The sequence below is a fragment of the Triplophysa rosa genome, linkage group LG8 (genome assembly GCF_024868665.1).
Source record: "Triplophysa rosa linkage group LG8, Trosa_1v2, whole genome shotgun sequence".
Taxonomy (NCBI): Eukaryota; Metazoa; Chordata; class Actinopteri; order Cypriniformes; family Nemacheilidae; genus Triplophysa; species Triplophysa rosa.
Window position 1 is genome coordinate 11420818 of NC_079897.1, and position 14120 is coordinate 11434937.

The 14120-nt window shown below is 37.4% G+C and overlaps 1 protein-coding gene across 3 annotated transcripts in view; it reads left to right on the forward strand.

Moving 5' to 3' along the window:
• The window catches only part of LOC130558607 (NACHT, LRR and PYD domains-containing protein 14-like), a 203743-nt gene that overhangs the window by 150483 nt on the left and 39140 nt on the right, over positions 1 to 14120 (forward strand). For 2 of the 3 annotated variants that reach the window (XM_057341115.1, XM_057341116.1), the window contains exons 2-4: positions 4141 to 4177; positions 4737 to 4820; positions 6597 to 6707. In XM_057341115.1, the coding sequence (XP_057197098.1) occupies positions 4756 to 4820; positions 6597 to 6707 (176 nt within the window). In that variant the 5' untranslated portion in view covers positions 4141 to 4177; positions 4737 to 4755. The remainder of the gene's footprint in view (positions 1 to 4140; positions 4178 to 4736; positions 4821 to 6596; positions 6708 to 14120) is intronic. The other variant, XM_057341117.1, reaches the window with a different exon arrangement.

Genomic DNA, 14120 nt, shown 5'->3' on the forward strand with positions numbered 1-14120 from the left:
AGATCCTGTCATCTCGGCGTCGTGGCAGGCACCTCGAGTACCTCGTAGATTGAGAAGGCTATGGACCAGAAGATCCTGGGTCCCTCGCGATGACATCCTAGACCCCAGTCTACTCAACGAATTCAATGCCTCTCATCTCATCTCTGTTCCCGATCACTAATCACCGCACCCAGCACAATAAAGCCACTCACCAGCAGTCAGTCTTCGTCCGGTCTCCCAAGTGGTAAAGGACTTTAACTCTGTTGTTCTCAGTATCTCCAGCAATCCCATTGGAATATACTTACCCAAATGATCTCCTAGTGAACTCCAGCTATCTCCTAGAACACTACAAGCAATCTCTGTGGAATCTACTACTATCTCCAAGAATACTCCAGTGCTCTCCCGGAGAACCCCTACTCTGCTGTGTACTCCACGTGGCTTTCAATCTACAGTTCATCCTCCCTTCTCCATGTTCACCACCCGTCCACCAACTCCTGGTAACACAAAGACTGTTATATCCTCCACTAGGGCTGTGCGATTTTGGGAAAATATCTAATTGCGATATTTTTGACAGACATTGCGATTGCGATTTGATTTGCGATTTTAACTTTTCTAATTCAAGCTTCAGCTCAATATTGTTGTGTAGAGCACAGTATGGGTATAGTTACCCTGCTCAAAGAAAAAAAAAAAAATGTTTCCATTTAAACCATTACAAAATTCATTTTTGTAGTGTGTTTAGGGCATTATTCAAATAGGGCTTACTGTTGTTCAATTGGTTCCCAACTTCCAGATTACATCACACCAATAGAATCCAAATACCAGTGTACACTATTAGTGACTATTAGAGACATAGTTACATAGGCTGATTTATTATTTTTTGTGTATGTGGGATTTTTTAAAACAAGTAGAAAATGTGCTGAATGTTTAATTTCATCCAAGTGAAATTAGCAAAACAGTTAGATAGAATTTACATTTGTTTGAAACGCGGAGCTAGGCGTGAGTTGACACAGGGTGCGCGCGTGCGTCAAGCCTCGTCCATATTGCCAGATGCCCGTGTGGAGCCGGACTCAAGTACTATAAACGTCATTACGAAACAGGCTGTGTGTGCGCGTCAAGTTTAAACGACTCGTCCGCGAGATGCGGGAGACGCGCGAGTATGAAACAGGCTATGTGTGCGCGTCAAGTTTAAACGGCTCGTCCGCGAGATGCGGGAGACGCGCAACGCGGGGCAGAGACATGCGAGTATGACACAGGCTGTGTGTGCGGTCTTATGAATTGGACGGTTCTTTAATATTTATTTGCCTAATATGATCGATCTGACTCTGCAGATGTCATAATAACGCACACTCTCTCCTGCCTTGTGTTTGTTTGTTTTTTTAATGACGGACGTTTACGCAGTTGGCTAGGGCAGTGCTGATTAGGCATAACGGAGGTGCGCTCACTCAGTTGGTTAGCAAGAATGCCACTCAAAGCGGGCTTGGAACAGACGCGTTTGCTATTTTTCACATCGCTTCCACATCGCAGCCTCTTGCGATTAGCAAATCGCAACGTCTCACATCGCGATTGCGATTCGATTTCGATTAATCGTTCAGCCCTATCCTCCACCCATCTGTCCAGTTCAATAACTCTGTCATATATATACTCACCTGTTGTTATTTTCATCATTTGTCAATAAATATACCTGTCTGGCTGATAACCTTTGTCTGTGAGTCTCTCTACCCTTACACAGGAAGGCAAGAATTTTCCTTTTTAATTAAATTAATAGAGAATTAATAATTAATTTAATTAAATTTGTTAAATTAATAAAACCTTATAGAGACTCTTAACACTTATTGCACTACATATTATATTGTTTTACCTTTAAAAAAATCAGAAACAGTTTCCCAATTCCCCTTACTAACAGACCTAGTCTATTGTGCTAATCAATAATTTAAGGTGATGAATCCACTGGTAAGTCAGTGGTTGCCTTTCGTGGTTCTGGTGCAGGCCATAAGTCACTGTCATAAGGAATATCTGCAGATGAGGCTCAAAAGATCCCCTACTGAATAAGCATGCCAGATGAATGATTCCCATTGCTTAAAGTGCAAGTACCTTTCACATGTGCAGATAAACTACAGTGTTGAGATATAGTTCATCTGTTAGTCCCAATGAGGGCTGCTGTCACTCAGTCAGGGATAATGATCATACTGTTATTACTATGGTCTCCTACTGCACCCAAAATGTGAGGAACTTTTCCCTCAAAGAAAGGCCTATAGCATAATTTAGACACAAACATGAAATGAAAACAACTAATGCAGTGTTTGATCTTTAATTTATGAGTCACATTGTTAATCACTAGTTTACATTGGTGATTAAGTTTACAAGAAACCTTATGCATTTGGCAGACACGTTTATCCAAAGTGACTTACATTGCATTGAAGGTAAAGTTTTTCAGTGTGTGTGTTCCCTGGGCATCAAACCAACAACCTTTGCGTTCCTAAAACAATGCTGTATAGGATTCACATCCTAGAACTGAAGGAAACAAGAAGGAACTGGATTTTTATTTATTTCACTTTTCTGTAATTTAGGCAACTAAGCAAGTGTATAACATGAATTTGTAATCAAGTACAATAAGGATACCCCACCCTTAGATAATTTCGATCTTTTGTTTGTAAATGTTATTTATAAAAATAAGATTAAAGCTTGAAAATCAACTGTTGACTTTTTTATTATTCATGTATCCCTATTTGCATAATGACGTCTTTTCTTTGCAAAGGCAGCACATCATATTTTTTGTACCCAGCTGGTGCAAAACAAAACACATGTGATGGCAACAGCAAAGGAGTTCTGATATGGAGTTTGTTTATGCATAAATAAAGCATAAATTACCTTAGACTATTTAGTAAACTTTTAACTTTTGCTTTCATGTTTATAAACGTAATGTTGTATAGGCTTTAAATACAGAAATACCATCAAATAATGCAAAACAAAGACTCTAATTTCTCTCTAGTCGTTCTTCTTTAGGTTTTTAAAACCATTAAATGGCATGTGATAGCATCCTCCCTAAAATATACCATGAATGCCCCGTTCCAAAAATCTGGAGTCTGTGAGCAAATAGAGCCTCTTAGTTTAAGTAATTGTGTTGGTATCAACATTATAGACACACCAAGATGTTGCCCAAGCTCAACCCTTACAAGATTGCAGCATGCTCACCTCCATATTGTTGATCTGCACCTCACTCTGAGTTGACAGCGTGAATGTAGGCGTGTCGTAATGCAAAACATACTTAATTCAAAGGGGACATTTTTCAGAGGCTGAATGCCGGGTTGGTTTAATACATTTGTTATGCCCCATACTGAGGTACCACTACCAGCCCTGTATTTGAGGTGTACAGATGAGGCATTTACTGACTCTCAAAGAAAAAGGGAGAAATCAATTTATTTTAAATGTAATGATGTATTGGTGTGGATTACACCTTATGCTATATGCTACTGTAGGTAAGCCTATTAAACTCTGGCTGTGTCTGGCTGCAGGTTTTGTTTATTGCCTTCGGTCATTTTGCAGCTGACAGGTTTTGGATATAAATAGATCAGACAGGAAGGACTTCCTGTAATTATGATGATTATTATTTTTAAATATTACAAATTTACTAAAGAACTGTAACCGTGCATATGTGATATCACAGAAATACCGTTAGACTGGTTAACTTGCCTAAAATGTGGACATTTGCACATACTGTAAACCCCAGTGTGGGTTGCACCAACAAGGATTAGGTTTAATCTAGATTAAATCAAGATTAATTTAATAATTCTGTTGCAATAAACTGTAAACCTTGTTTAAAAATAATCAGGTTTATATTTAAGATAACATTTGATCCAGGTTTTATTTTACAGTAAATCTGGATTAACTTTAATTCTGTTGCTCCATTATTTTAAACTCTGATTTATCTCTCAGTTAGGGTTTAAACTGTACATTTGCCAAGGAGGAGGTTTAAATGATTAAAAAATAAGTAAAAATTAAAACCTGGATCAAATGCTAGTTTTAGATTCAGTCTAGTTTAAAATAGCTAGATTTAAAACTAATCCTTGTTGGTGCAACCCACCCCTAATCTGTAACTCGAAACCTGCAGCTCCTCCCTTCACTTCCTGATTTTCAAACTGCGTCACACAAAAGTGGAAGTGAAAGTAGGCTACAGCCAAACGTTTCTTCGTGACATTAGGTAAGTTATTAGCCAAAACATCGAATAAGTTATACATTTTTTACCACTATGTATTTTATTGACCAACTAATATACTTTTTTAAGATATAAATAGTTAATAATGGAATCGTAAAGTAATAGATTTCTTTTGATGGCTTGAACGGGATAGGCTACACGGAGGCCTTTGTTTACTATTATGTTTATTTGGGTAAATGAAAGGCACATATGTACATCAGACAGTTAAAAACTGTTTTATATGCTTCTGTATAAAGGCGTTGGTCTTTTCGTTTTTTAGGATTATACTGAGCCCTTTTTTGATCCGTAAATGTTTATGCTTATCTGGGTAGTTGACAAATAAACCGAAACGTAAGGTTAACTGTACAAGGTTTAACTGTCTAAATTACTGACAACGCTAATGCTACATTAAGAACACAGAAAAATAGTAGTCTACTACAGTAGCTATTACAAAGTAAACATTAACAAAACCTTTTCTGAGTATAAATATACAATATGTCTATCTATACGTTCTACTTTATAGTGGACTGATGATGCGTCGATTAAATATCTTGAATCTTTGTAGGAATCTCAGATGAGTCTCAATGGCCGCGTTTGGAGGACAAGGCGGTGCTAAGAGCATTCCAGAAGAGGACATTCACAGAGAGCTGTGAGGACAATAATTTATGGATTATTTCTTTTAAGAACTGATACTGCTTAATATAGTGTCACTGACAATTAAAGTATTCACAAAAAAACGTTTTTTATTATATAGTGTTTTTTATTTACATAGTTTATAACATATTTGACAAATTGATGAGAATTGCATTTTGTTTTGTTGAAAAGACTTAGCAACAGAGTAAAATCAAAAAATATTTTTGATATTGTTGCTGTCCTTTCGAAAACTTGAATGTCCAAATTCGCTGTTTTTCTGGAAATGGAGAAAACACTGTACTTTTTCATTTATTAAATAGCCTACTGCGTCATCAAGCACTTCCTAATACTTTTTAGTTCGATTTGCAAAACCCAGTTGTAACCGGCTCCACTCGCACCGCTCTGCGCGGGCCTCCAACCGGCGATGGTCCGGATGGGAGACGGGCGCTCTAACGAGGAGGCTAAAGACCGCAGTCTCTAGCGCGTCTCTGTTGGTCGGGGAGTGAGGTTTACACACTGCACAGCTCTTCACTAGCTGGCCTCCGTTACACTCACACCCCTAAACCTCACTCCCATACGGGTCACGGCACCAATGTAACCGGTCCCACTCCCACCGCTCTGCACGGGCCTCGAACCGGCGACGGTCTGGATGGGACACGGGCACTCTAACGAGGAAGCTAAAGACCGCAGTCTCTAGCGTCTATCGCTAGAGCGTCTCTGTTGGTCGGGGAGTGAGGTTTACACACTGCACAGCTCTTCACTAGCTGGCCTCCGTTACACTGTGACATAAAGGGTGACTAATAGGAATGATTTTTGGGGAAAAATAAAATCATTAAATATGGAAATACAAGGTTTCCAAATGACAGCAGCGATATCTAAAACTCATGGGGTTTCCCAGGGCTTTCAGCCTATAGTCCCAGTCTGAAATAAATTCTTAAAATATATCAGTGCCATTGTTTTGTCTCAAGATGCACATGAGTATTTAAACTATTCAAATATGCAAGTTTCATTCAGCAATTACTCAGAATATGCTGAAAAATGCTGGATTATTTTCAACCCATGGTTAAGTCAAATAGGACGAACCCAACGGTTGGGTTATAAATGAACCTGCTGGGTTGTTTCAGCCCAAAATGTATGGTTGGTTCAACCCATGGTTGGCTCAAATACGAACATTTTCTGGGTTATTTTAACCCAAGGGTTGGGTTTGTCCCTTTTTCACAGAACCAATGGTCGGAAATAACCCAGCAGTTTTTAAAGTGCATTATCAAAGCAGCCTGATGAATTTAGACTGGTATGACTGGTTTTGTCCACTGGGGACATATCCAACTTTTTTCTTGACGTCTCCATGGAGGGCGCCATTGCCGCGAGTGACTTCCTGTTTGATGCACCGCACTTCCGTTTTGTATTTGTCTACATACAGTACATAAGACCATATATCAAATGTGCCTGCTGGCTGGAGTTTAATGTCATCATCCCAGTAGATGTCGCTGTGCAACTTCTTGTGGTGATAAAACAAAGTTGTTTTTTATAGTCTAGGTTAAAAACTCATGCCCCTGTGAAATAATGTAGACACTGCTCTTTGACATTATGCTGTTTTAAATGACATATAAGTATTATAATGTCCGTTTTTAAAGCTTTCAAGCTAACTTGGTAATGCCTAACTAATGGGATCAAGCGGCGAACCGGAAGTCTTAAGCATCAGCCCTACGTGCACACGCAAGGCATGATGTGTAATTTACGTAATAACGTATTTGTTTTCATGTTTTAAAATATTCTGTCTGTATATCTTTAGAACTAACCAGGAGAGATCAGACTCGCCTACATCCCAGTTGACTTTGAGGAGTGAAAAATCAATTCCTCAACCAATCAACTTCAGCAATGAAGCACAGACAACTGTAGAAAGGTCTGATATAATCAAACATTGACAACTTAACATAGACTTTTAAAAAATGTTCGGTTTTTCCTTTTCTTCTTGATTGCCAACACCATATCAACACAATCTTTTTGCAAACCTTATGTGTTTATGTCACAATTTAAGTAAAAAATATCATCTTCTGTCAGAATCTAACTTTGGCATCAGATAACACACAAAACCTGTAAACATGCTGCTCTACTTCCTAGGGCACATCAGTGAAATTAATTAATAATAACACTATTACAAAAACCTCTTACTGAAAATCAGAAATCATAATGTCTATTTATAAACTATTCCTTATGTATTGTTATCAGGAACAGAAGGGTGCTTCAAAATGAATAAAGAAAACTTTAAAATTCAAATTGTAAGGACAATGTCACATTATGGATACTGCTCAGTTTAGTGTCTGTGTAGTGTAAAATTTTGTTTAGCTCTTTTAATCAATTGAGAAAATTAACATGCAAACATGTTCTATTACTTCCCCATGTTAAAGTTGACAATTCACAACTACAAACAGACAAATAGTCTATAATACTATGTGTTGAGTTCTTTCAAAAGGAAATCTTTTATAAGTAGTGTATACACAATCAGGGTTTTTCCTGGCTCAAAATGAGGCTTAGGTGGTGCCAACCTGAACTTGTACACAGACACGCACACACACGCACGCACGCACGCACACACACACACGCACGCGTAGGCCTACTGTACCTTTAAGTGTCTTAACCAACCACTTAACATATTAAAACATATTAAATGTTCTAAAAATTAGATGAAAATGACAATTATTAAGTTATAAAATATTACTTTGATTCAACCAAACAGAAATGATTTTAAATCAAATAAAGCTTTTTATGCTTTTCAACTAACTTTATAGCCCACAATAGCCAACTAAATTAACCAGTCTTATTAAATGAGCAAAGCTCATTCACATCCTGCATTCTCTTTTGGTTCACTGAGCTTTAAATGATTCACTGATCTTTTATATTCGCTAGTGACTGAAAAGTTTCAAAGGTTTTAACGAATCGGTTCAAATGAGTCATTCTGATCGCAATGTGTGTTCGTTCATACTGACGCCCTCGCTGTGTGCAGTAAAACGCTGATCCAACAAACCTTATGCACAGCTTAAAACATTACAATGATGTACACCACGTTAATTTAAGAAACCTTTTAAGAAATTGAACGTACTCGGATGCAAAACAAACAATATTCACCTGAACAGCCGTGAAACACAGCTAATACAGCTTCTGTACTGCAACCCTTCAGCGGCTCACTGTGCTGATAACGAAACAGCGCTTCCTTTGAGGCGTAATTTGTAGTCATTTGTAACTGCAACTGCAGTTACAAATGACTGTTGAATACACGCAGTGTTTTTTGTGAAGACACCCAAAATAATTTTGGCGAGAGTCTGAGGCGGCACGAAATTTGATGGAGGCGGCCGTCCCTCCAATTGTTCTATGCAGGAAAAACCCTGCACAATGTGTTTTTAAGATTTGGAAAATGTCCATCACTTAACATTAAATGTAACAATCGTTAAATCAAAGGTTGTGGTGAAAGTAATATGAATGTTTATACATATAAAAATTATAGTGCTGTCATTTTAACATGTTAATCAGATTGATTAATCACTGTAAAAATAATGTGTTAAAATTATTAACACATTTAACACACTCGCTCCAGACCTACGTAGGTCATCAGTTTACTGAAGAAGAACGTGATGCAGGAAAACAACAACACAGAATTAATAGAATGCAGTCAAAATGTCAATATATCTAAAATTCAAGATATAGCTGCACAAATGCCCCTGTTCGAGTTTTTGTCTCATATTTACATCTTATGATATGATGCAGCTATATCACACAAGTAACAAGTAATTTGCGATTCATTTAATTAATTAATCCCCACATCATGTAATAATTGTCATGGTTCTCTTTGTTTCTCCCTGTGTTTCCCCCTGGACTACACATCCCATCATGCTCCACGCTCCCTCACCTGTCTCTCGTCTGCCATCACCCCACCTGCCAGCAATCTCCCCATCACCAGTGAACTATAAGAACTCACCCTGTTTGCCCCATGGTTGTCCTTTCTCGTTATTGTTTTTGTCTGTGAATGAATCCTTTTGTTTTAGAAAGCTTCTCAGAGTCTCCGGTCTGTGGCATCGTGTGACAATATCCATTTAAATCACTTAACAACCCTACACTGTAAAAATTAAAGGTTCTTCTAGGAACCAATTGGGGTTCTTCACATTGCCACGCCGGCGGAACCCTCAGGGGACACTCAATGCACAAAGGGCGGTTCTCTGAGGAACCCTCAAGGCTTCATGACGAACCCTTTTATTAAAATGGTCTGTGCACTGTAAAAATTAAAGGTACTTTGAGGAACCATTTGGGGTTCTTCACATCGCCACGCAGGCGGAACCCTCAGGGGAAACTCAAGGCACCGCTTAATGAAGGGCAGCGGTTCTCTGAGGAACCCTCAAGGTTTCTTGGGGATCCCTTTTATTAAAATGGTCTGGAACCATCTTGGGTGCTTCAAGGCACCATTTCAGTTTATATTTGCTATTCACAATATTTTAATAAGAAATACTAAATCAAATACAACAGTTTATTGATAAACAACAACAATTTACATTGAATAAATATTTACAGAATGGTCAATATTGAACATTACCATTCTAAATTCATGAAAACACATGTATAATTAATATTGTGTTGGTAATATTGTTATAAATGAAAAGTCTTTATCTTAACAAAACTAACCAAATAATTTGCCTTAATTTTAAATATACTGTACTACATACAGAAATATTTCAGGTACTTTGTACAAATGTACAATTGTAAAAAAGTCCAGCAAAAAAGTAGTCTCTCATAGCAAGGCCTACACCCATGGTAAAGTTGTAATTTGCCAAATAACAAATCCTTGAGAGCAAGAGAAAACAATGCTGTTCTCTCCAAATGGGTTTCCTGCTATTACCAGGTGGTGTGAGGATCCATGTAGTCAAAGTAGAAATTATTTCTATAGTACATTTCACAATTTTGCATTGTTAAAGTAGATATGTATTTATGGCTAAAAGAAAACAGGAGCTGCACCTGTTGGCCTTAGGTGTCCCAGGCAGTGCAAGGATGAGCATCAGGGTGGGCTGGGTCTGTTGGCCTTGGGTGTCCCTGCGAATAAGACATGGAGACCAAAAAGAGGGATTTAGATAACGTCTAATAAAACATTACATTTAATCATTTAGCACATCACAAATTGGTTTACAAATGTAACAATAAACAAAATATTACAATGCCTGGAAGTCACTGTTTTGGTCTATGGTTAAGGAGTACAATAGGCTATTTATAGCAACAACTGTAATAATCCACTTTATTCAGATTTTCCATTGTCAATGAGTATTTTTACATGTGCAAATATAACAAATAACATAATAATGAAAATATCATAATAAATATAATACTTAAATTTTTTTGCTGCTCAACTGGAAAATAGTGAAAATTCTGAGAAAAAGGGAGAAAAACCAACTGAATATGGTAAAAATATTTAATTACAGACAATTTATGTAACATGGGTGGGGAAACCATTCAACACAAACATCAATAAGTTAAAAAAGACATTCACTAAAAGTGAACATAATAGCTAAAAGTGGCTAAAAGTCATTGTTTGTCATTTAACACTAACCATTTAACGTTAGCCCCACAAGCTTCATCTTAACTTATATTAGTTAGCATCTCGGCTAAAACATGCGCTGCCTACACTGTGTAAATAAATGGTTTAAACAGCCAAAAGCGGCCATACAATTAGACGTGTCAGAGTATACATTTATATAAATAGTATATAGTTAGTATATTTAAGTTATTTATATATTTTGACTTTACTTACATCCAATGGGACAGTCGAGAGGTTGTTGCGATCCGTTATTTTGAATTCCCGCCTGTCGCGCGAGCGGAACAACACCGGTGAACACTCGTGCCACTGATGTTTGATCGCAGACGGATCGGCGACATCAAAGCACAGTGAGAGCTATTTGTGAACTGACTGCTCTGTATGCTTTAGAGATGTTATTCTAAGTCCGTATGCTTTTTGTCATAAGGTGATCGGTCTGCGCAGAGCTGGAAAAAGTTAAACACACATACTAACGAAAGCGCCACATGGCACATGCCTTGACGCTGCGACATTGGGCCAACAGCGCCACAGTACTGTGGAGGGCGAGACTGCACAATAAACACACAGAGCAGCTGCAGTTTGTTTGGATGGAAAGCACAACAACGTTTACATTTTCAAAAGATTTCAGTGACTTAGGATCTACTTATAGAATAAAAATGTTTATTTATAATATATTAATATAATTAATCATATAATACAAATAAGAAATATAAAATAATCAAAAGGCTTGCTGAAATTTTTCAAAATAACATTTAGCCTTTTCTAATCATGTGCATGATTTTAAAATGTGTGTTCACTTAGCAGGGGCCAAAAACCAAACTTTGGACTATTCTTATTCTCATAAAACATCAAAATGATCAGACACTAATTGATCAGATCAGAATTTTGTGGGGTTCCTCTAGATACTGTCATGTACAAGAGAGATTCTCCAGGAACCACTTACAAGTTTACAGATCTTACAAGAACCATTTTTTAGAATTTAAGTTCCTTCAATAACCCGCAAAGCACTTTGAGGTCCCAGTGTAGTGAAAAGGTGACTCCAGAACTTCACAACTGAATGTGGGGTTATTCAAGAATCTTCTAGGTTCCTGGAAGAACCACAAGACTATAGATGGTTCCACCATAACCCTTTTATTGAGAAAAAGAGCTTTGGAGCACTTAAAATACAGTTTAAGGTTCTTTGAGTACACAACAGGATATTTGAGGCACTTTTTCTTTTTACTGTGTGGCCTGAACAAACACTGAGTTGCAGAGTAAGTTTTGAGTTGACAAAACCAGACAAACCCAACCTGGTTTAGATCAGTTTTAGCTGTAGCACAACGCTTGGTATAAACTTTCTCTGTCAACTCAGGTTTGATCCAGAGTTTGTGAGGCGCGTGCACCTGAAAGTGTGACACATGCGGCAAACAGCCAATCACACGGAACATGGAAAGCATCATCAGTTTGACTGACTTCTCGCGAGTATCAGTGCAATTCACTTATCTGTTGAAGATCAAGAGATCATTATGAAAAAAATTTAATGCATTGAAACACATTTACAAGGCAGGAATAAACTGCTGCAGTGAACATTTGAGAAGGCAGCTACTGACTATATCAATACAGAATCAACTGAATTTAAATTATTTATATAGGTTTACAAAAAGATCTAAAGATAATATGTATGCTTCATTACTTTAAAAAGCGTTATATATTAAAGTTTGATTTTATACGAATATAGTTATATTAATTTAAATGCTGTGTTTAATATAAATGAATAAATATTAATTATCAACCCATATAATAATTATATCAATGTGTTTTGAATTATAATTAATAAATGTATATATACACAATACAAATAAACACTTAGCAGCAAAAGATTTTCTCTCTTACATCTTACATCTTTTCACTTGAAACTTTTTCTAATTTGGAGCGAGAGATACATGGGGAGTGGCTTCACAGCGTAAGATATACATCACTTTTCTAAGAGCTGATTGGTCCAGTTTTGGTTTGCGATCTCTAACCGAGAATAAAACCTGCTCTGGAGCAGGTTAGCCGTGTAGCCTAAGTTACCATGGCGACGAAACCTGCTCAAAACCAATCCACCTTCTTGAGCCCCAAAACTCTTTGTTTACCCCTGTAGTGTATTATTCAGGGATGTGATTTTTCCATATAAATATGGATTTCCGTATTTTTTGACCACTGGGATCACCCGCGTAAATTGCATAAATTCGATTTATTTTCATTCATGACGGGATTGGGGGTGGGGGTTTGGGGATGTGCGTCATATAGCCGACCAACAGGATCCTTTTTTACGCTCTCACGTCATGCACACGTTTCTTATAAATGCAGAGTGGCCGCTTCATTCAGAACATAATTTTACAAGTTATCTTTATGTATCCAGAGAGTCCGTGAAAAATAGACGCCAAACATCTGTTTTGGTACTCAAAAAAGTGTGTGGTGTCATTTCTTTATTAAGTGGGGAACTGAACAGCGTTTTGTAATGTATACAGAAAATCCTGAGTCTGGAAGTTGAGACGTCTATATGATATGCTTTAACATTATCTATATACAGAGACTAAAATAGGCCATTCCACGATTTAATGGCTTGGAACTATACAGATGGCTGATCTAGTCACACACTGTGTAATATAAACGTTGAAGTCTCTACTGAATGCATACATTTAAAATGAACTAAAACCGCAACATGCAGCGTTTGCAAATACCTTTACATGCAGATTAATGCGGACATACGCTGTTTGAATGACGTAGTGACGTATGCGCACGTATCTAGTGGCTGTGTATGGAAGTCTGTTCATGAATTATTGCAGATTTCAATAAAATTTAAAGTAGGCCTCATATAAACTACTCAAGGGGCGCCATTTGTTAATGCCATCTTATTTGACATTTGCACAAAGCATCAACCTATTTTATTAAATTTTGTTTAGGTGACTGTTAAACTAATAAACATTTGAACTGATATTTCCAAATTTGCCAGTCAGAATTGGGTAATTATAATAGTTTGTTGTGTTGCTAAGTGAAAAATATCTATTTTGGCAAACAGTTGCCTGTTTTTAATCATGTAACACTTAATTAGCAACATTAAAGGTGCCGTTCTTTGGCTGTTTTCGAAGCTTTGATTATGTTTTTTGGGTGTTTAACAGTAGGTGCGTTTACATGTGCAACTTTTTGTCATTCCGATTAAAATCATTCCGATTGAAAGATTTATTTGACTGTTTACATGAGATGCCATCTAATCCTGTATGGTGTTCACATGTGTTACAGTTGTAACTTAATGTGAAGCAAAACTTACCAGAAACGCTAACGTTAACATCATGCGAGGTCTCCTCGTCACACGGCTCTGGAAAGCCCACATCCACTCCGTTGTCACTTACGTTGGATAGTGGTCGCCCACCCATGATTTCATCCATTTTGTCAAAAAAAAGGGAAGTTGGAGGGGTCTGCTCCACTTTTACTGTTATGCATTTTAGCTTTGAAGTACGCCGTCTTCAAAGTATTCCACTGGTTGCGGATGTATTCGACGGTATACGGGCTGTGCCAGCTTCTTTAAATTTTTCTTTTTTTTACATGGCAGAATTTCTATTTTGTTCGGTTTATAGAAAGGTTTATCCCACCCCTCTCAAACCAATTAGAATTTCATTTGGTTTGGGCATTTTTATTCCGATTGAGGTGTTTATATGGAGCATTTTCATTCAGATTGGACTTTTAAACCGATTACAATGCTTCATGTAAACGCACCTAATG